At 41.5% G+C, this 24,217-nt stretch overlaps 1 protein-coding gene across 1 annotated transcript in view; it reads right to left on the reverse strand.

The window, feature by feature from the left end:
• Positions 1–273: 273 nt before the first annotated feature.
• LOC103152819 (netrin receptor UNC5D-like) overlaps positions 274–24,217 on the reverse strand; it is a 64,851-nt gene continuing 40,907 nt past the window's right edge. Inside the window, exons 8-12 of the mRNA XM_007573449.2 lie at positions 20,129–20,356; positions 14,942–15,091; positions 10,440–10,604; positions 6,048–6,226; positions 274–3,905 (exon numbers count right to left, since the gene is read on the reverse strand). Coding sequence (XP_007573511.1) covers positions 3,641–3,905; positions 6,048–6,226; positions 10,440–10,604; positions 14,942–15,091; positions 20,129–20,356 — 987 coding nt within the window. The 3' untranslated portion in view covers positions 274–3,640. The remainder of the gene's footprint in view (positions 3,906–6,047; positions 6,227–10,439; positions 10,605–14,941; positions 15,092–20,128; positions 20,357–24,217) is intronic.

Genomic DNA, 24,217 nt, shown 5'->3' on the forward strand with positions numbered 1-24,217 from the left:
ATTGCGAGATAGTTAATCAGTTACAAGTTTATCATCAATAATTGATAATAAACTTAATAAAAATAATTGATTATCTGAGGGAAAAAAGCAGACACCTGCTTGTCATATAAATGAAGGTCGTATAAAATATTAAACCTAATTAGCTGTACTAAATTCATTCATAAATGAAGGTGCAAAAAGATTACTTTCTTCCGTCTTTGATTTTTATTGTGGTTTGTTGTCTGACTTTTTGAAATCTGTAATTAGCCAAAATAAATCTTGCTACTTCATTTATCATGACTTGTATAATTTAAATGCAGTTAAAAAAAGAAAAAAAAAAAGCTAACGGCTAGCTTGACTGACCACTTGGATTTCCTTTTTTTACTTTTTTTTAGTTATTTCACACAACTACAACTGAAGAGGACAACATCCTTGGAATAATGTGGATGTAAACTATCCAAGCCGTCACTGGTGAATGATGATAAGTTGTCACTATGCTATGCTAAAGCTGTGTTGGTTGACGCTGCTGGGTGTGTCGATACACTCCAAGTACGCCAAAAGTGTTTTAAGTGTTTTTCAGCAGACTGTTGATTGTGGAATGCCTTTGAAGATGGGCTGTGGCTGCGCTTTCCCAGGTCTTTTCCTAGCAAACTCATGATCAGTTGGTAGTCTCTAGCTAGCTTAAGCTTAGCGTCACGACATGGATGTTAGCTGACACAATTGATGGACCTACCACAGGTTTTTTCCTCCTAATATATCATTGATATGAAATTTTGTAGTTTGATTTTACAGCCAACATGGGGGGTTTAATCCAACTATAGGTAAGGGAATTATTACCGAGAACAACTTCACAGAACCTCTTGAAAAATCCAAAGTATAATTTTGGTTGAACTATAAAAGGTTGAACTATAAAAAAAAGCCTGCTGATGTCACACAGGAGCCTGTCCAGGTGTGAGCCGAGGTTCAGGTGAAACTGCCACCTCTGCTCATGTTTAATCTGGCTGTGGATTGTTGGACAAACCCAAATGTTCCCATCTGCTTCAAACTGTCATCCATTACATAAACATGCTTCCTACCATGTTTATGCAACTGGTATTTTTAAAAAACTGAATTAAAAAAATTCTCAGAATGGAAATTATAGCCACAACTAGCCCATATGTAGGAAAAGTGAAGCTTTGGGTAATAGCTTCACAACATCAAAGTAGTTTACTGCCACAATGTGGAGTCAGGTTGGATAAAAACACTATTTGAAAAAAGCTTACCTTCATTTGAAAAAAGAAAATTGTGAAATGATTCTGCTGGTCAGCAGGAGAATACAAAAGTAGCATAAAAATATCAAAACAAGACTACATGAGCATGGATGACTTTGGGAAACTGCTGAAATTCGGGGAGTCTGTTAAGCATGGGTTTGGTACAACAACATAGAAAGAAACTTCAAAAGTTAGATTAATTTTAACTTTCTGAGACAAAACCTCACAACTACAGAAAGAGAAAGGAAACCTATGAGACAATAGGACTGTGCGAAACAAAACATGGTTCATCTCACGGTGGATTCACAAAAAAATGTGGATTACTTTAAAATCTTCATCCACTTTAAACTGAACAAAAACAGAGAGAAAAGTTATTCTCTTTTTATAAAAACAAGACAATAAGTTGTATTAGCTACTGGACCTTCAACCTTATGCAAAATAACAGGAAGTGAGGAATTAAAGAACTTCTGATAAACACCAGCCCTCACATTTTACTTCGTACAGAGTGTCTGGAACATCGGCTATTGAGAAACAATTGCTTGCTGGAGGCGTGGAGCTCTGTTGAAGTTATAAATTTTACCCGGTTGCTAACATTTGCACCAGAAATGACCTGTGCCATAATCAACCATCTACCACTGTGATGAGAGGAGAGCTGAAAAGAACCAGATGGCTGTTAATACTAATTAAACATTTAGAGGCATGGCCAACACAGACTGAATGGTTTCGTTCACTTCCTCCATTGCCATTGTTGAAACTATGGGGCCAATCAGCAAACAGAAAAAGTTGTGAACGATGATGTCGTTTATCAATTGTTTTCGAATTCTAGTCGAAGAAAAATTCTGCCAGAGAAATCAAACTGAATGGGATAAAGCCCAGATGGAGAAATTAAGGGTGATGAGAATCAAGCAAAGTTGTGTAGATGGGCAGGTTGGAAATTTGACAGTACATGTTACAAATCGAAAGGAGTTTCACTGTTTGAATCTATTAGTACATGTCAAAGGGCTTAGTGGTGTTTAGTTTGTCTGGTTGATCTTCACAAACACCTGATGTTCATCAGACACCATGTGTTACCCTTTTCAATTTGTCATTATGTTCACCATTTTCCACTGCTGAAGTAAATTACCAGGAATCTGAGAACCTTTCTACAGATAAGCCGATGAGTCTTCAAGCTCCTGCTCTTGCTAACTACCAGTCATTCTCACACTACTGTGGTGTGGAGTGAATTTGATGTTATTTTGAACAACTAGTTTTCTGTTTTAGCCCTTGACCAAACAACAGAAAAGCATATGGGTGTCATCTGGATTAGAGTGTAAAAGCAATAACATTAGTAGTACCAGGATTCAGTCAAATACATCCTCCTTTCTGTCATCTGGATTTGGCGTTTTTATACTTTAGAGCCATTTTTAAATGAGAAACTAAACACCTCTTTAGTTTCTGCACCCTTACAGCGAAGGGTAACAAATTAAAGTCACAAATGCATTGTGACTTTACTGCATTTGTGACTAATGAATTCCACTGTCAGATAGAATTCACACATGGCCTCTTGGGACACAAAGTGTCTACACTGTGTGTGTGTGTGTGTTTGCTGGTGGTTTAGTCGAAAGGTGTCAGTGCCTGATATGAGGTCCACTGTGGGAGCTTATGGTGGTAATTAGGTGATAAGATGCCCCAGACAGGAAGTGATGTTCTACAGCTTCCTCCCAAACTGTAACAAACAGCACAGTGAACAAACCTCTTCATCCACATTATGCCACTGTTCTTTTTATTGTTTTCATCCGTCTCCAGTTTAAATTCTGATGTTGCTTAATGCTGATAATGCTGTTTTGGTAGAAATGATAATGCAAACTGTGGGTTTTCAGACGTTTTACAGTTTTTGTAAGGATAAGAAAATGACTCACTTTTGAATGTCTGGCTTTTAAGGTTCACTTTCACAATGATGTTAGTAATATCCTGCTTAAAAATAAAAGATAAAAGGATGGACATACAAAACGTCATTCCTCATTGTTGAGATAAAAAGGAGAGGGTGTGTTTAAAAATAAAAAACTGAAAGAAATGAAGAATCCTTTATATTTTAAGCAAAAGTCAAAACTAATGAACACTCAATAGACATAAACTTAAAGCAAAGAGCTGAAAAAAACAAAACAAACAAACAAACAAAAAAAAAAAAAACTGAGGAAAGGCCGACAAAGATTTACAGTCAGTCCACAGATCCGTTAAAACACAAGGGCAGATCCACAGCAGGAGCTGGTTCACCTCGGCCCGCTGTGATCGCTCGGCGCACTGACCACTGCCACTGTCCGCTCACAGACAACCTCCCGACGCGCCGCAGGGGTAGCCCCATGTCCGTCAGCGGCCGTGCACGCACACACACGTGCATCGGTCTGCCAGTGAGAGCCGGCCAACCTTTTCTCTCAGCCCGTGTATTCAGGAGCGCAGTCCTCACCCTCCGGAACCGCCGCAGGTTTGGCCGTGCCGTAAAGGCCGCACACTTCTATGTGATTGAGGTCGGGCTCCGCTTCGTCCGGGTCCTTTGGGGAGCTTTTGGAGTGGATTTTGCCAATTTCCTCCAAGGCGCTGGCCAAAGAGTCAAGGTCGGCAGAGTCCTGGTGGCGAGCTTCCCACAGGCTCAGGATGACAGCGGAGGGACTCCGCTGCTTGGCGAAGTAGCCCAGGTTACTGTGAGGGAGCACAACATGGTGGAGGGATGAGGATTTCACTCTTTACAAGATGTAACATGAAGACGTTTAAATTACATCTACTGATCATGCTTTATTGCTTAGTTGTGTTAAAGTTTAAGCAACATTTCTAAAAAAAATGTTTGCTAAAAAAATTAATCTGTCATCATGTCGTGACATATGAGAAAGATAATCTGTGAAAGCTCTCTGAGCTGCTATTGTCATCTGAAAAAATGCAACGCTCCGACCAAAAACGACCAATCAGAGACAGGGAGAGGGGCTTAACGCTGTCAATCAACCGCATGAAGCCCATGTATCCTCTGTCATTGGTGGCCATGCTAACTAGCCTTAGCATAGTAGTATAGCAGAGAACAAATGGGGGAGTGGTGAGCAAATGGGCATGATTGACAGCGCTAAGACCCGCCTCCTGGTTCTGATTGGTTGTTTCTAGTTAGCACTGGGAGAAGGTAGATGAGGTGGATTATTTTTCACAGATTGTCCCATCCGGCACTGTCACAATATAGTGACAGTTTTAACAAATATCTATATATAGAAAAGAGTTACAATAACAACTTTTAAAGTGAGTTTGAGGTGAGACAGAAGTTGAGACAGACTTTAAAATCTGCTTTTCTAGTCATGCCTCAGTGTTTCTCCTGTAAAGCTGCATGGAAAGCTCTAAAATAATTTTTCAACATTTACAAATATTAAATAAATAAGCCACACACAAACAAATTGTTTTTTTTTTAAAACCTACTTAAGCCACAGGCTTGTTCAAAACCCTATAATATATGAAGATCAGAAATTCTGCTGCGGTATAGAAACTTATGAGCATGATTTCCCTCTGCTGCTTCTGAGCACAGAATGTGTTTTTAGGTGGCAGAGCCTGACGCAAAACAGATTTACAACTCTAACTGGACACAAAGAGAAGAATTTCATTTAAAAATAGAATAAAACTGCACATCCAGATAACTTTCACCACTTTAAGTACTTTAGGCACGAATCTAAAACTAGAAAATAACCATATGGATCCTTAAATGCTGCTTTGCTTGACTTTAAAAACTAGTTTCTATCTTTCTTTAAGTCATAAACACAACCATCTGTTTTCACAGACTCCACGACAAAAGGCTGTGACCTTTTAAGAAAATAAGAACATAATTAGGAATAAATTAACAGCCCGAGTCACGAGGATTTGAAAGCGACTAAAGTTTGACTTGCTTAGGAAGAACAGAGAGTCGGTTGCCATGCCAATGTGGCGCAATGCCTCATTGTATTGGTTTTCCACGAGTCCACCAGGGGGCAGCGTGCCACTGCAGCTGCCCAGCCACCTTCCTAGAGCCGACATGGAGGGCCTGCAACTATTGGTCACTTTGGACTCAATTCAAAGCTGGTCAAGCTGCAGAGGAGAGCTCTGAGGAAGATCTTCAGTGCCTCTGGGCACTGAAAATCTTGGTGCCACAGGAACAAGCAAAGACAAGCAGTTACCTCAAGTTCTCCTCACCATCAATGCACATTGTGATAGAACAATTACCAGAAAACAAATGAGATGACTGTGTTGGTACTGAAAGAAAACCTTAAGGAGAACAGTTATCTGGAAAGTAATCTAAGGTTGGGCCAGAATGGACATTTTTTTATCACTACATATAAATCTATACTCATAATCAGAAGTCTGATAGAGCTCCCCCAGCTCAAGGAAGGCTAAAGCTGACCCAAATCACCTCTTCATCACCATGGTGATGTGTATGTGGACCATAAGTCTGATGACCAAATCAATCAATCATCATGCTGTCCTTTCAGGAGGGACAGGCAAGTTGGCCAGTTGAGACAAGGCAGTCCTGGAAGGAAAACCAGTTGGAGACTGAAGGAGACCTGAGACTGCAGCACAGACTCACCTTCTACCAGGAGGACAAGTCCTGGTAGGAGTTATCCTTCTATAAGCGAGATACAAGGCAATGGTTTAGGCCAAAACACCACATGAGACTATGTGCCCCATAAAACAAAATCTCCATAAAACACCCAGAGGTTTGTGATAAGCCAGTCGAGTGTGAAAAGGTTGAACGACCTGTGTTCGGTACACTGTGTACCTGCTCTGATTTGACCATTTGATCCCCGAACACGGTACGTTACGGAGCGGTGTAGAACTCACCGGTCTAGGTGGAGTTTCTGCGCTAAGAGTTGCCAGTCCTTGCCCTTGGCGTTGGCAGTGTCAAAGGTGGCGCAGATCCTCTGGCGGATGGACAGTGGGATTTTGAAGGCCTTGGGCCCCGTTTGGGACGTGACTGTGCAGTCTGTCTGCATAAAAAATGGAACCGGCTCTTTCTCACCCTGGCGGAGAGATCATACAAGAAAAAGACAACCATCAGATATGAATGGCTGCAGCTGCTGTAAGCATTTCAGAGAGGAACAGCAGGGCTGAGATCATTTTCACAGCATGTTTAATGTTTTAAAGAGCCTCCATGTCGGCCATGAACCAGCACAACAAAGATGGGGGAAACCAAGTACGATTTACTGGGGTGTCTGAAACTGGTACATCTCAAGTTTTACCTAAATTAAATTGAAGAACTTTAAAAGGCTTGTTTCAACTTGAAATAGGAGATTGAAGTAGAAAAATCAGTTTAAGATTGGATTTTCCACAAATCACATTTATCTATGCGATTCTGGATTCGTTATGCTGTTTTGATCGTTTTCCAAACATTACAGTTCAGATCAGAGAGTCACAACTCATTCATTTAATCTGTGTTTTTCACCACACACCATACAATTTGGCTTGACCTGCTGTCTTGATGTCCACACAGTGCAGCTCACAGGGAGCTGTGAGGACAGCAGGTCATAGTAAGAGATGAGTCAGAAAACTAATGATTGAAATAGTACGGACAATTTGCAGACAATTTTCTACATATTTTGTTGAATCAGGAAATACAACACATTTTCCTGAAAAATGAAAACAGCTGATCCAACATAAAAAAAAAAAAAACTTGATTTAATTGCTTACAAGTAACAAGTAATCAAATAAAGTTTAAAAGTAAACTTTATTTACTTTTAAATAAAGTAAATATTTAAATAAAGTAAAGTTAATAAACTTACATTTATTAAGTTGTCATGTTAAAGGGGCTTTTGTTCAGTGCAGTGAACCCTCAGCTTTACAGGGTTCAGGATTCAGGATTCACCTATTTGCAGGTTTTTCTTTGCAACTTCACTCCAAATTATTCATGGAAAATTTGCCTATTCAAGGATTTCTCTAAAATATTCAATAGGAAATGCAGCTGAACTGAAATGAAAGCTGAACTTCCTGGGTGCAACGCTACTTAACACAGCAGAAGACTGAAGACATCATCCGCTGTGGCAGCTCCACTCTGTGTGTTGATATTAAAGTAGATTTGATGTTTGAACTCTTAAATAGAGAGTCATTTTTTTGAGGGGAGACGTTGGGGGTCCGCTGTTAATCTAAACTTTCCCAGCATTTACAGACCCAATTGTTGTTTCTAAAATTCTTGTGAGGTGGATGTTGTTTAAGTGTTCCACTTTAAAAACAATACCAGTTGAAATAAAACATTAAAAGCCTAAAATGAACAGCGTGGAAAAAAAAAAAAAAAAAAAAAAGAAAAAAAAGAAGTGGGAGTCAGCTGAATTCCCAGATGAACGGCTTTCTCTCGGTGTAAGCCGCTGGTTGAAAGTAAACCAGAACTTCCTGGCTATGAAACATTTAGCAGGAACATCTAGTTTGCAGAAACACGGTCACATGAGACAAACAGATGGTAGCATTTTGTTTTCTTCTTAAATGTAACCTCCAGGGGGAAGAAGAAGAAGAAAGAGGAGGAGGAGGAAACTCTCCAGCTAGAACAACAAGACTGCATTGCTGACTTGCCAGCAACTCTAGAAAGCAGTTTGACTTCTTCTTTTCCACGAGAAAACCCAACTTTTTCTTGCTGTGAAATGTATAAATCATGAGCTGGAAGTGGCTGGAAGCCAGGCGGATCCTGTGTTAGGCCTGTTTCTTTGTTGCTGCTTTGTTGGAATGTCCTCCTGACTCGGCCTGCGGTGAGATTAATGTGGATGGATGCGACGGACCTGGGATGTGTTGATGTGCGCCACCGGAGATACTGACAGGCGGAGGAGTCGTTACGGTCGCAGCAAGCGGCCGCTCCAGTCAGGCCGGCGGCTGGAAGGCGACGCTGTCAGAGACGTTGGAGCCTCGCCGGCGACAGTGGAACGTCACTCAGCTGCTGGAAGTTCAGCGAACGGACAGGTTCACTCCCAGAGCCAGGACAGGCTCTCTGCACCTGAGTGAAATTAGCCCCCCCACCTTCTTCATATCAGACAAAATTGGTGTCAAACGTTTGTGGTACGTTTGTGCAGCAAAAATTTTCGTTTGTGCCGCTATCATTTTAAAGATATAAAGAAATGTTTCTAGAGGTCATCCAAGGTCAACCAACCCCCCACCTTCTTCAAATCAGACAAAATGGGTGTCAATCAACTCGGCTACATTTGTGTTGATTTGTGCAGCAAAAATTTTTGTTTGTGCTGCTTTGGCTTTGAAGATATTAATGAAAGTGTAAAGGTCAAAAGGTCAACCAGCCCCCCAACTTTTATGAAATCCAACTTTCTTTATATCTTTAAAATGATAGCGGCACAAACAAAAATTTTTGCTGCACAAACCAGCACAAACGTAGCACTAATGTTTGACACCGATTTTGTTTGATTTCATAAAAGTGGGGGTGCTGGTTAACCTTTTGACCTTTACACTTTCATTAATATCTTCAAAGCCAAAGCAGCACAAACGAAAATTTTTGCTGCACAAACCAAAACAAACGTAGCCGAGTTGATTGACACCCATTTTGTCTGATTTGAAGAAGGTGGGGGGTTGGTTGACCTTGGATGACCTCTGGAAACATTTCTTTATATCTTTAAAATGATAGCGGCACAAACGAAAATTTTTGCTGCACAAACCAGCACAAACGTTTGACACCAATTTTGTCTGATTTGAAGAAGGTGGGGGGGCAACTTCACTCAGGTGCTCTCTGCTCAGTCTCAGAAACTAGATTTGAAACATATTTGGAACCTTGACCATTGCAAAGTGTCAATAAAAGCTATGTTACACTTTATATGATTGTTGTCTTGTTTTTGTTTTATGGTGGCCGGAGGGCTGGTGGCATGGCAACCCTGCTTCTGTCAGACTGTAGCTACAATGTAGCTCACCACCATCAGTGGGCAAATGACTGGACATTGTTTAGAACTTTGAGTTGCTTAGACTAGATTATAACCTACAAATAAAGAGGAATTAATACAAATATTATTTCTTTGACATCCGGATGTTGGGTTCAGTGTTTCCCCTACAGACTGGGCCTTGGAGAAGTACTTTAAAATGTCTAAATATTCAACAGAACATTCATAAGGGGAGAAGAAAAGTAGAAAATTCCAATTAATCATGTTTTAAAACATCAAGTGTGCAGAAAATAAAACCAAAGATATGCATGAAGCTGCAGTGCTTACGCTGCTGACAGCGGTGTTCTGGAAGACTTTTCTGAGATGAATCTCAACATTTCTGAGTTGAATCTCAACATTTCTGAGTTTCTTTCTTCTACCTACATTGGCTCCGGTTCTGTCACAACATGCTGAAACTTTTATATTTGTTGTGGTTAAAGTGGTTCTACCTGGTTACTAAAATGTCCCCCCCTGCTGGCAGTGGGAGGTATTGACATGTTGAGGAGTTCTTGTGGGTAAACTACGTTGCATTCCTCACATCGAGGGACTAAAAGCCAGTCACCATGTTTTCATGACTGGAGCTCTATTAATTATGCACACTCAAGGCGTCCTCTGCTTCCAGTTGGCTTTAATTGGACCTGACTGGATAATTACTCCCTCCAGCTGTTGATCTTCATGCACCAAACTTTCTAATATTTGCATAAGAGCGGTGGACAAAAACACACGTCCGTTTGTGTTTTTTTCTCTCTCGTTGTAACGGGGTGAAGGTTCTTGGACTGAGGTGAATGAGAACCGGGAAGTCTCGACGCGGCGCCTGTAAACCGCTGCTTTTACGGAGCCCGGCTAATCACCGGGGAGGAATTAAATCCAAGTGTAAACAGTAATTGTAAATAACATTTCTCCTGTGTATGGGTTTGCGTTTTATTACGGCGGCGTGCGGCCTGGAGGGAGGACGGGCCTCGACAGCCCGACCGCCGTCAAGGTGCTCTTGAGTGAGGAGGCGCAGCTCCTCACCGCTCCACTGGAGCTGCTCAGCCGCTGACGGTGGTGTGTGTGCGAGCGTGTGTGAATGCACAGAAGGCTATTTGCAGGAACACACGTCTCCCTGGGCAAATAAAGGTTACAAAACACACAGTTACCCTGTGTGTACGGTGGGGAGAACAGCGGAGGCTCCACATAAATCTGCGGAGAGAGGAAGGCGGGAGCGTCCTGGTCGCTCTATTAATACACACAGAGCATGCTCAGGAGAGCTGCCCCCCTCCCTTCTCTCACCTCCACCACCTCATTCTCCTGGAAGGTTACACAAAGGTAGAGCGGGGAAGCGGCACTGCCTCACCTCGGCCACGGCCGTGTAGACCTGCAGGATCTGCTCGTGACCTTTGACCTGTCGCACGCTGATTTTGCAGGAGAGCTGGGTGGCGGCGGGGCTGTATCTCTCCAGCTGGAAGGCACAGTGCAGGGGCTGCTGGTTGCTGCACCACACTTGAGGGAAGGAGAATTCCTGAGAAACAAAAGTGGAGGGAACATTATCGTCGTCAGCTCGAAAAGAAACAACGGGTTTGTTTCACGAGAAGCTCCCGGTCAGCAGGTGAAATTCTGGCTCTGAAGTCTCCGCCCACACAGCGTCTGACATCCTGTTGTGAGGAAATGACTGAAGACACACACAGGAAGTGGTTTTCATGATTTGGAAAAACAGAGAGCTTCAGAAGGAGAAAGACCCAGCAGTTCTGGACATCCAGTGAACATTTTAACTGGAATATGTTGGACTTGAAAAATTGGATTTTGGGCCTATTTTTTTAAAATTTAGACTCTTTGATGTTTTTAGTTTGACGGGTTTTTAGTGTTCACAAAGGCCTACCACACACTTTAGATTTTTTTTTTTGTTTTTGTTGAAAAAATTGAAAACCATGCATCAGTTTCCCTCCTTTTCACTGTTATGTGCTGATTTATCACATAAAACCCCAACAATAAACAGCGTAGTATCACGGCTAACCAGACTTGGTAGGATGAATAAAAAAAACATGTCAATCATGTTGATCTCAGTCACACCTAGACGCTGAAGGTGATGACCTATGTGAACACCGGGATCCATGCGGCCTGCTGCAGCTCTGCAGCTGATAATGCAGCAGCAGATCAGGAAGAACGGCTGCAGGCGTGGAAACCTGGGACGCTGCCTGACACTAAAAAGCTGGCTTGATCTACGACGACCGTTATTCTGCACCTGCTCCACGTAAAGCGGCTCGCTCGGCGCGCCTGACGTTTCCCGGGCGTCCGTAAATAAGGTGGCGGGTGATTCACTCTGTCTTCAGATCTTAAAGCAACAGAAACATACAGGGAGAAGAGGGGGAGTATCTGAGCTGCAACAAAAAGCACAACAGAGGATTCAACAGACTGCGCTCCTTCTACCTCGGTTCGCATCTTAATGCTCCTGCGGGCAAACCGAACGCGATTAATCACCTCGTGTGTTCACGCTCTCTGCAGGAGGGAAACAGAAAGACGAGTCTGACATTAGAAACACAAACTATTTGAAAGAACAGGAAGAATGAAACGAGTCAGAATGCTGCGCGCTCTTTGTTGACGAGCTAAAGCTGTGGTTGTGGGTCAACCCCCATTGAGGAGCAAAACAAGCTTTCTGACCAAAAACACCCAGAGCTTCAACCAAAGACGTTTCATCGCGATTCTTTTGGGCTTGTTCCATTCCAAGATGCAGGGTGGATGGAGGATGTTATGTTTCTTCATACAGGATGTGTGTGTGAGCTGTCAGGACGTTTAGCAAGTCAAGTTTATTAGCATAGAACGTTTTATCAACGAGTCAGTTCAAAGTGCTTTACACCATATAAACATAATACAGTACCCAATTATGAAACAAGCAAATAAATGATATAACAAAAGATCAGATTAATTTTGGCAAAAACTAATAAAAACACAAAATAGGCAGAAAATACAAAATAATATGAATAAAAACCTAAACAAATGAATCAATCAAGTACAGACTCTCCTTCCCTTTTTTTTTGTTTAAAAAAATGGATTCATCGCAGTTCATCTGATTAATCGTTTCATCCCTAATAATATCAAAATATTGAAACCAAGGGAACAGCACCACACAGTAGAACAAATGGCATACGTAGGATTTATGTAGCGGACATAACGTAGTCCAGCTCTCTCAACCTAGAGTCCTGACGGGGACGGTCTCCTGCAACGGTCAGAGTCTCTCTGTGCCTCAGCACACCTGGCTCCAATACCAGCTCATTATCAGCGCTCCATAGAGCGTGACTCCATGCTAGTGAGGCAGTTTAGACATTTAATTCCACATTATAGGACAAAGGACCCATGTGAAGGTTGCAGGATGCCGGCCCTGGAGGACAGGAGTGTGACCACGGAGGGACCAGAGCGTGTTACTGTGCTGCAGAGGCCCAGAGAACGGCTCACAGGTTTGGAGTTCACTGGAATCTCCCAGTCTCTCACTGATGGAAAAGTGAGAGCTGCTCACACTGTTTGACTCACGAGTGAGGAGCGCGGCGAAAACAACGTGCAGATGAGCCGTTTACCTCCGGAGTGACACAGACGCCTCGTTGGTGGGCTACTTGCAGAGTTGTGGTCAAGACCACCTAACCCGAGACCAAGTCAAGACCAAGACCGAGGGAAGTCGAGACCAAGTCAAGACCAAGACCAGCACCCCGCGCTACATGACACGATAAAATGTGAAATATGATCAAAATTACTTCTCAAATTGATCGGAAAGATGCATATTCCCATAAAAACACCTAGATATTAAATACTTAATAAATTTAACCAGTATTAAAAGCAGAACAAACTCTTTGTTCTGCTTTGCTTCCATCTCTGTGCCATGATCTGCTGCAGTCTCGTGCCATTCCTAAAAAAGATAGCGCCTGGGGTATTGGTCCACGTTGCTCATGTCAGAAACCACCACTGTCTGCACCATTAAACATAGCAATTGAGGCAATGTCCTGACACTCAACTATGAACACTGACCAAGGAGCAACAAGCAAGAAGTAACCAACCACATGGCACTCACCGTGACTGTTCTCACCTTCTCTCCCGCTACATGAAGCCAGGTAGTCTGACACCATGGCAGACTACCATTACAGCTGCCACCTTGAACAAAAACAACCAAAGAGCGATGTGCATGCTCTGTGTGCTCTTTCGTTCTTGTGTTTTATTTGTTAATTAAAAAATATCAATGTACATGATTAAATAATCAGATCATCATACACTTTAACAGTTGCATGGCATCTTGACTAGGGCTGTAGTGATACAATAATCTCACAATACGATACGCGATATTCTGCTCATGATATGATATATATTGTGATATTCAGCAAACGATACAATTCAATACACCTTTGCGATTTTCTGAAAGATTTTAGAGGGACAGAGTGATTTTGGTGACATTTTGTGACTGTTATAGAGTTGGATTGAATTAATTTAACTGAAAACTGTACCAATACTGTACCAGGTATTGTGTACCAACTACACAATACCTGGCTCTGGTTGGACATGGACACAGACTTAAAGTCGACAGCTGGAGAAAATGAATCGAAGAAATGGTGAGAAAACATGTTTCTTTTAATTGAAACAGTACAAACTGTAGCTTACATGCATTTGTAAAGTAAATAAAGCGCACCAAGTACCCTGCTCTGAATAGTTTGATACCTTTTTAACCTTGACACTTAACATCTGAAGGAATCACTCTAAGCCTCTCCCGGCGAAGCAAGCAGTGAGTGAGCAAGGTGACAGTTGGATGTTACGATACTTGCGGATGAATATCGATTTTTTTCTAGGAAATAAAATATCGATATATATCGCAAAATCGATATTATTACACAGCCCTAATCCTGACTTAGTGGTTAAGTAGGTTAATGAGTTTTACATGGGTGTGTATTGTAGCTGACTCCAGCTGGAGCCAGGCCCTGCTTTAAATACACTTTGAAACCACGACACATGTATATCTATATAGTTATCATTGAAAACAATTTAATGACTTATTTTTGTCATAACTTGCTGCATATGGTGAACCGACAACTCCTCTGACGGTCGGACGTCTTAATGCGCATGTGCAGGCATGGTACTCACTGCATATATGCTATTCTGACAGAGTATGGTAATCTGATAGATCAACGGCTCTCAGCGACGCTCCAGTCCTATCTAATAAATAAAGAGACGTGCAGATGAATCGTACTGTTCCTGAATGTCGCATCACTATATTGCCGACTTTTGGACACAGCGTTGTCCCATATATGCGACAAGTCAGTTAACATCTCCGCACAATAATTCAGCGCAATGAGCAAATGCTTATGTGTCTCTGTACAGCTAGCTTTGCTAGCATCACGTCAACGGAGCTTATCTTTCTTTGAGCTACTTTTCTAAGTGACGAAAAACGTTAGACGTTGTCCCCACAGTCTGTGAAAGCGAAGCGCTGCTAAGTTAGCGGTGGCCATTGGATTTCTTATGATTTATGCAGCGCTATTATATTACTGACGGTTAGACAGACATCTTTTGCCGCTGAGAGAAAAACCACTGCGCATGTCTCGTGCGAGTGGAAGGTGGGAGAAGAGGGGAGAAACAGAAACACGTAACTGGCAAGTCACGTTATTGGTTGGATTTTAATCGGTGCGTTTTGCATCCACTGAAAACAAAGATGTTAACAAATAAAGTGGACAGTATGCTCTACGTTTAGTGATATTTTCACAGTTGCGGTCTCGACTGGTCTTGAAATAAAATGCCGAGTCCTCAGCGCCCGAGACCGAGACAAGACCGAGACCATCAATAAATGGTCTCGAGACCAAGACCGATCTCAAGTACTACAACACTGGTTACCTGACATGTGGTAAAGGGTTTGATGCTCCACAGGAACTGGGGGACGTCCTGGATCGACACCTGGAGGCTGAAGGTGTTCGCTCTGAAAGGCAACGTCTTTGGCTCCTCGAGGAGCTGACCCCCTCTGGACGTCTCGGCGGCCACCACTCCCTGAGGACGAGAGGATGCAACGCACAGTGTGACGAACGGTGGACAAGAGAGGAGAGCGAGGAAATGAAACTGAAAAGGAAAGGAAGAGGAAACAACGACTAGAGGAAAACAGGAAGGAAACGGAGAGGAAGCTGTGACTGACCAAACTAAAGAAACTAGAGTCAATCAGAAAACCCAGAATCCTCTTTTCCCTTTTGAACGTACACTTCCTTTGCATATCAGCACCGACACCTGTTGCTAATCCTTTCGACTGTCACATCTGCTAATTGACTCACAGCAAATATTAACACAGAAGCAGGCCGCCATGAAGTGACATCCGAGTCTCCGCCGAACAAATCCTACAAGTTGCGCTCCCTCATTAGCATCCCATTTACGGCGGCGACATGACAGACTTGAGCTCCACGGCAACGCCGGGGTGATTGGTGTGTTTTCTGGGAGTGTGTGTGGGGGGAGGAGTGGAAGCGTGGTAGAAGGTGTCCACCCCCCTCCCCCAAATTGAATTCGAGATGATGAAAGAGCACTTTGTGGCTCGCAGGTATTCATCCGTCATCGCTGCTCAGCATCCGCCTGCCTGCCTGACCACAACTGCTGAAGGAGCGCAGTGAGAACGCAGATGTAGTTTCCTCCATTTCGTTTGGTTTTTGCTCCCAAATTGCACATTTTACGTTTACATCGTAATTTAGATAGAAAGCAACATGCAACTTTCCGTTTTTCCTGAAGGTCTAAGTCTACACTGAGCTCACAAGACGAGAGAGAGCGCTCGATGCTGAGTTTACAGCAGGGAGATAAGATTTTAATGAGATTCGGAAAGATTTCAAATCTATGATTATTCACAAACTGTGTTTTAGAAAAATTCTTGATTAATTCAAGTATTTTAGATTTTAATCCAAATTCCCTAAAAAATGTAAAAATCACCCTTTAGTTTGTGATAGCAGATGCTAGCTTTAGCTTTAACATTTAATGGTTGGCCGACAACACCTTGAAATTGGGGCTCTGTCTCTTTAAAAACTCAGGAAGTCATCACAACGAGTAATGAGCTCAGCAGATGTGCAGTTCCACCAGGTGTTTGCTAATTGCTTCTGTCTAGTCTGAAGGAGCTGAGTGGGGGAGTGGCAGGGGAGGAATGGTTGTCATGGAGACTGAAGGATTTCTCAACCAGGCATCAAAGACTAAAAGCAACACTCCAGGCATGTTTTCGATAAAGGAATAACATCATAACATGATGGAAAGTTTTCACATAATACTGGCCGTCTACGAAGATCGGTACATCTGTCTGACTCATTGATCAGAGTTTAAGCTTATCAAACAAGCAACTTTTTTTAAATTTATTTTTTTGTTTTAATAGGGTCAGATACTGCTGCCTTTGAAGAGGCAGAAAGTGAAGCAGCAACAAGAGTCAAACCTTGGCTAGAGTTTGTGGCTAGTAAACGTTTCTAGATGTGTAGTTTGGTCAATCTCATGTGACTCATGTATATGGCTCCATTCATTTTTCACTACTGGTCCCTCGTGCTTTCAAGAGCTAGAAAAATAAATTTGACCTTCAAACAGCCTTGAGCTCATTTTCTGTATCGAGGTGAGTCTCCTCGATACAGTATGAAGAAAAAGAAAAGATCTGGAGCTGCTCACCACTTCCAATAGCAGCCTGTGATCTGGGACCAATTCAAAGATGTCTGTGTCATAATAAGTGAAGGATTTTATTCGAGCCTTCCTAGATCAGCCTTTTCTGCGGTGGACCAAAGCAAACCCATGCTGGGAGCTTCATACATTATTCATTCAAGAAAATGTGTAAAATTTAGCCCAATAAACACGGGCTTATAGGAGAAAATCAGTGGAACGGCAGTAACAGCTTTCCCCTTTAAAATGTTTTCAGCAATATTGCAGGTTTAGGATTCATGTTTTTTTCTTTTTTTTGTTTGTTTTTATTTTCACAAAATGAGATCTCACAATAGGCACGAATATGATTTGATAATGAATTTATTTTGCAGCGTGGCTCTTAAATGTCAACACAATTACTGGGGGCTGCATTGGGCTGTCCGCTGGAGGAGATCAGCTCCATAAATAGATGAGAATATCCTCCGTTATTAATCCAGAGGTTACAACTGGTAATGAGGATTGGTTTTGGAACTACCAACAATGCCAGTGTGTATCCTCCACTGACACCAACACGGTTTAGGTCAAATGTGTGTGACCAGTCTGGTCTTGTGATGTTTCGGTAGGACTTAATGTGTGTTGCTGTGTTGCTGAGTCTGTGTTGCTGTGTTGCTGAGTGTGTGTTGCTGTGTTGCTGAGTGTGTGTTGCTGAGCATGTAGCAAGCTGTACTTTTGGAGTTTGGATTAAATGTCTCATTTTTTCAGGACTGACCTCTTTGGGAAGCTTGGACAGTTCCAACTTTGCTTGTTGCAATAAATCAATGTATGGCATGATAAATAATAATAATAATAATAATAATAAAAAAATCTCAATAATTTCCATTTTAATGTTATACCATTTTTCTCTTTTCTCTCTTTTTCTACCAAAAGTTAGATGATAAAAGTCTTCAGTCTGATGCTTTGGTCTCAACCATAATGAAATAATATATAAAAAAACCCTTTTAATTTGAGATATATTTAATTTATTTTAAATTTGTAAAGCTGTACAAAATCTACCACTAAACAATCTAATTTAAGGCATTATATTCCAGCTGGCAAGGCCTGTTAATCAATTTAAATTTGAAACAGTCAAGCAGCAACTTACTGTTAATTTTGGCACTTTAAAAGCGCCTCATTAGAGAAGGCAGGCTCGCGCTCCATGCATGAGCGCAGACGAAGGGCAGTGGAAGTTTTTCTGTAAACTGCCAGTTTAAGTCATTTGGGAAATGGTTCGCTGGCAATTTGCATCCAAGTCGTCCTCACAAACCAGTTTCTGTGAAACGGGCCCCTGGGGACCCGGTGTCTTGTTTCAAGTGGTTGGGATGCAATTTGTTAAGAAATCAAACGCTTCTGATTAATGCTGCTTGATACGCTAAAAAAAAAAAAAACTTAACTGAAATTCATCATTATGTGAACAAATATATATAATTTTGATACAATTTTTGAAAATGTACACTGAATCAAGGTTTTTATAGTCAACTGAAATTAAGAAATAAAAACTGAAATTGAGAAAACATTTTTAACTGAAATAAATAAAAACTGCAATTAATGGGGACAAAGTATAACTAATTGGAACTATATTGTGTGTTTATAAACCTAATTAAGACATATTTAACTTAGAGATATAATATCCTTTGTTTTTGTGTTATGAATCTATTTATTAGCCTTTCAAATTTATGTGAAATAGATTTTTTTTTCCCACAGAAGCAGTTTGACTGTCAAATTACTGTACTCCACTGTCTGCAAAATGACAACAGCAAAAGTTGGGAGAAAACTCAGTTGTTCAACAATGAGTGAATCCATTTTATGAAAATGGTATCTTCTGTTGATTGATTGCCCAAGAATCAGAATCACAACACAATCCTTTGACCTTTTGGAATTCTGCACCTAAAAATTAACCAAAGTATGAAAAAAAACTACAGCAGTGGCATGGTGAACTGTCGCACTTCCACAAATGTGTTCTGAATCTGCTCTGTGGCTGATTTTGTCCTGCAGCTCTGGAAAACACGCAACAGAGATGCGGCGTTAACAGGAAGGAAAGCCCGAGGGATGCGCAAAACGTCTGGCATCTGCTCGGCAGGCTGCCGACCCATAAAGCCGACCCAGGGCGCGTCTTAAAGCCAGCTGCTGCTGACTTCCTGCAACGCCACGCAGGAGCGGCCGGGAGTCAGCCACCGGCTCGTCCCTGATCACCTAACCTCCTCTCAGGGGAGCCAGGGGTGAAGTCTGATTTCCCTCAGGTTCGTTCACAACACCTCATTTCTCAAAAGGCATGTATGGTTGCTAGCTAAAGGAAGAGCCAGTCAAGATTTAAGATTTAACATTTGAAAGACTGTGGCGTCAGACTATTACAAGCATATGCAGAGCATCATAACAGAGTCCTCACAAAGCAGCCGTCTTGTTTCGCCGAGGTAATGAATCTGCCGTTACTCACATGGCGTCGCTCTCTGTGGCCCCTGCTGCCTCACAGAAACAAGCCAACAAACGCACAAGGTGTGCCCTCTGAACGTAGGCCGAGCCTCTCCCAGTCGTTCAAGTGCATCTGTGCATCCTTCTGCTTTTGACAAAGACTCCGGAAATAAAGCAAAGCTCTGATGGCTTATTTGAAGAAAGGCTGCAGCTTCTCATTTGTCTGAGATGAGTTAACCATTCTTGGATGAAAAACACACAAAAAAATAGATTTCCAGTGAAAGTCCTGTAATTTAATGCAACCACATCTAACTAGTTAAAGGGGCAGTATTATGTGTATTCCAGGCATGTAGTGCAATTTTATAGCATAATCACGCAACTATGGTAACTTCAGGTGTCATAAAAATGCTATATATAGAGATCCAATTTCAATTTAGCAAACTGAAATTGGATCTCTGTCTCGTTAAAAACTTCTGCTCTTTCTGAAACTCCGCCTTAAGGAAGTCATCCCAACATGGCTCCTCTATCAACTCTTTAATGTTTTTACCAGCGACGCTCTGAGAAGTAGCTGGTACAGATCTCAGCATATGTGCACCAGGTGTTTGCTAATTGCTGCTGGCTAGTCTGAAGGAGCTGAGTGAGGGAGTAGCAGGGGTGTTTTGTGCAGCGGGAGCTAGGAAGCTGCAGTTGAGAGGAGGAGCTTCGTCTTGAAGACAGGGCTCAGCTAACTGGACTCAGAGTTGAGCTACCTTGTTCTGAAACCTGAAAACCCCGACTATCACAGAGCCAAGTAGTTTTACTCAGAGTATCTGTCTTCTGTTCAGAGTTTAAGCCTGCTTTCTGAAAAAAAAAAAAAAAAAGCAGAAAAGGTCCAGTTTTCAGCCACTAGTGAACAATGACTCTGTTTGCGTCAACAGTTTTATTATTAAGAGAAACGCAACCCAACCACAGCCATGAAAAGCTACAACGAAACAAATCTAACTTCCAAATTCCAAACACCTGAAAGGCGTGCGGCGTGTCGTCCACACAGTACACCCGCAGGCTGTAGTTCAGGGCGCCCGCCTCCACGCTCCCAAACACGGCCAGCTTCAGCCTCTTCACGGCCGCCTGTGTCAGCGGCTCGCCCACCAGCGCGTACGAGCCCGGCTGGTCCAGCAGCAGGTGGCAGCTGCTCGAATCCATCAGGCAGTAACAGGAAGTGGACTCCTCTTCCACTGACATCACTTCCTGCCAAGGAAAACAAAGAGAACACGCATGACGGGTTGCAGACCTGAAGATAAATACGAACACGTTGAACATTTTTAATTTTTGCATGGCGAGCTGAGCACCCTAAAATGAAAATGACACTAGAGAGCTTCAACACATTTATGTTTTTTGAACTTATTTGATTTATCCAAGCGTATACTCATTTTAGAAACAATTAACTGAAAGTATGTCCAAAATTTAGCAGGTGATGTAGATCAATGGCAATTCAGAGGGTCAAAATGGCTGAATGTGCCTCTATGTGGTTAAGTAAAATTAGGGTACAAATGATACAACACAGCACACATGCACCTCATTGGTCAGATGTTATGTACAGACTTCCAGCAGGGCTTTCAATTTATGGCAAATTTGAAATATGATAGGATACGCTTCCACACAGTTCAGTCATACTGTATTTCAGTGAAGGCTTGGTCCACATGAAGCTGGATGTATGGGAAAACTAAAACATTTTTATGAGTTTTGGCATTTCACCCACACAAAAAAACTCAGTTTAATATCATTAGAAATGCTTATTTATTTAAAATAAAATAAAATAAAAACTCAGACTAAAGTGGATATTTGAGAAAACTCCATATTTGTGTTTGTGTGTGTACATGGAAAAAAAAAAAAAAAAGATTTAGGGCCCCGTGCATTACACTCTGCGCCAATATAACCACATACTTGCCTTGACGTGAATCCCAATAAACATTGTCTTGTTTCATTTCATTAACTTTACATTCTAATAAACTATTTAAAATGACTTCAACCTCTGTGTCTGTCCACATGAATGAACCTTCTGGCGCCATGTTGAATTCCTAACAGGAAACTGTGATTGTTTGAAGCAATCTGATAGGCTGACATAGGTTTTGGCTTTGCGCCACAGTGCCTCCTATGGGCTCGGGATGTTTAAAACAGCACTCAGTGGCGGATTTGTGTGGATTTATGTGGATTGAAACTTTTCTGAAACCCGTAACGTGTGTATGATATATTTATAAAAGATGCGGTAGAGATATTCTGACTACGTGTGTACAAGACCTAAGATTGAAAACCTTGCATGAGAGTAGAAAAAAACACCCCTCAGTAATCAGAACCAACACACTGCTGCTGCAGCCGTTTCACATGGCAGACAAAGCTGCTAGTCTTCAGTATAGAGAGAAATAGGAGCTGCATCAATATCATGACAGAGACAATTAACTTTAGCACGAGGTGATGCTGCTCTCAAATCATAAGTTAGGTGACATATGGTAGGTTTAATCACACAGCATGAACTCAGAGAGGTTGGAAGCTGAACGTAGAAAGCCATTTCCTACATGAGTGATGTTGTTAGTACAGAGCTGAACAAAATGTTGTCATTACAAACAACACAGACTGTTTTATTTATGAGATGACTCGAGCAGCTGGAAAGCACTTCATTATTTCCAACTGGAATGAAGGAATCTGTTTTTTCTTCACTCTTGCTTTCCCCTAAATCACACCTCAAGGGACAAATTCCTCAAACAGTAACTAATAATGATAGGGAAAGCAGGTTCTTCAAGGAATTAGATTTTTAATGGCAGTAAAATACTCCAGGAAAGAAAAAGTGGGTGTAGGATTCAGATTATCCCCCCACCTCAGATTTGTTCAAGTGGTTTTTCAAGAACCTCCTCACAGTACAGTCACACAGCGCATTGTGATCCGCTCCCTGGCAAGGAGACGGAATCCGTGAAATTCATGCGAAGGTACGATTTAATGAGGAGCAGTGAGACCAAACGGCGTGCTAAAACACAGCTGGAGGAGCCGTCTCCGCTCACAAATAATCAAGTTAACTGGCAAAGCGCCAATTAAAAGTCATGCTAGCAGCAGTCACGTCATGCGAGACAGGAGAGCTGCACATGTTCGCTCCCTGCCCGTCTTGTTTTACTGCAGCTTTCACCAGATTACCGCGCTTTACAATCTAAGGCCGAATGACTCCAAGCTAATCTTTTCCAAACCGTGTTATGTTTTGTTTTGTTTTTTTACTGTAAGCTGAGATTCGTTGTGGTTCAGTCTCTTTGACCAGAGACCGGCGGGACTCCGTGCATTTTCAGTTGCCTCATCAAGCAGATTCTGATCAGACGGAAACAATTAACTTTCCCTGAGATTGCTACAACATTTTTTAGAAATACAAAAAGCAAAAGTTGGAGGACCGTAGACAATTCATGGTGGACTCATAACAAGAAAATGGAGGAGGGTTTTGAGAAAATTTAGGAGGATATTTATACTTAACATGTTGTGTAATAACAGGAACAAAGAGAGGAATTAGAACAGAACAAGAGAACTGTAGGAGTTTATGCGATCCTGTGTAAACTGTCAACGTACAACAAAAGTGGTTCAGTTCCACAGTTGCTTTTTTTTCCTCTCAAAAAAACAAGTTAGACATTTAACAAAATACGAACATTGCTGCTGGGTAGTGAGGGTCCACAAATTTGGTTGCTATATCGTCTTTTAGCTCACAGCTATGTCTACATGAACCCCACCTGTAAACGTCAGCAACATGACCAAATATCACTGATTGATGTTTTCAACCATTATTTTATCAGGGAGTTCCTTGAGACAACATATCATTCAGAGGAGACCTGTTGGCGGCTCCTGTTTAACATCTAGAACATGACAATACGGCTGAAACAATTAATCAAATTAATTGTGATTATTTATGTTTAATTGTGTTTAATCGATTATTGAAATGATCATCAACTAGCTTAGTAATCCATTAATCATTACTTGGAGCATACAGACTCCAAGGCCATTTTGCTGAAAGAACAACACACCCAGAGCAACAAGTAACCCTAAAACTGTACAATAAATAAATATATATATTGTGTATTTATGACAACAAAAATCCTTTGTCTACTCAAAATTCATCAAGTGGCAGCTTTAGCTTCACCTGACTCAAATTCTGTGAAAAAAAATAAATAAAGTGGGAGTGTTATATAAAATCAACTTTTTCAGCTTTAAATCATGTTATGTTGTTCCCTCTTCAAAAACATATCTGGAGTGTTGGTTAAATAAAAAAACAAAATCTGCAGAATGTGGAATTTTCTAAATCTAATTCATTGATTAATCCTCAGAATAATTGATAGATTCACCAATAGCACTAGTTGCAGCCCAATCTGACAGTCTGCCCTGCTTTACTGATGAGACGTGAACTGCTACCATTTGGTTCAGCCCCATCCTAGTCAGGTGATAGGACTCCTGTAAATACTTTATGTTTATGCATTTTGTATTTATGCCTTCTGCTTTCTCATAAGCGCAGCTTAACACACTGCGTTATGGTGTTGAATAATAACACAGCATGGCTGGGAGTGTTGAGGACTCTTTTGTGAGTCATATGCATTTTAATGACAGCAGAAATGAGGGTGTTTTAATGGCACTGTGGATTTGGAGGTATTATACATCTTCAAACCCTTCTCCCTCTGCCTCTTTAGGTTAAACCTCAATGGTGAGTCATTATTTCCAACCAAGAAGCTCCAAGGAGCTCTGTGCCCTTTTAATATTAGAGTGAAATCTCAAAGTGACATGAATCTTGACTCCGTTCTTATTTCCTCTGTTCTTTTCTTTCTCCTCTCACTCAGAACTCTGGCACATCTTAAGAAATTGCCTCCCTTTTGTCACACAAGAGCAAACAGAGGATGCTTGTAAAAGCCAAGGTTACATAAACATGAATCTGAAGTCAAGGGAGAAGCAAACAAGGATTTTTGTGGTGCAAACTGGCTTTTTCCCTCCCCCATCATCATCATTATCATTATTATTATTATTATTATTATTATTATTATTGTTGTTATTACATGTTTCTTCTTCATGCTTTTTATTTTTTTGCTGCATTTGCTG

Source organism: Poecilia formosa, unplaced genomic scaffold (assembly GCF_000485575.1).
Source record: "Poecilia formosa unplaced genomic scaffold, Poecilia_formosa-5.1.2 Scaffold329, whole genome shotgun sequence".
Classification (NCBI taxonomy): domain Eukaryota; kingdom Metazoa; phylum Chordata; class Actinopteri; order Cyprinodontiformes; family Poeciliidae; genus Poecilia; species Poecilia formosa.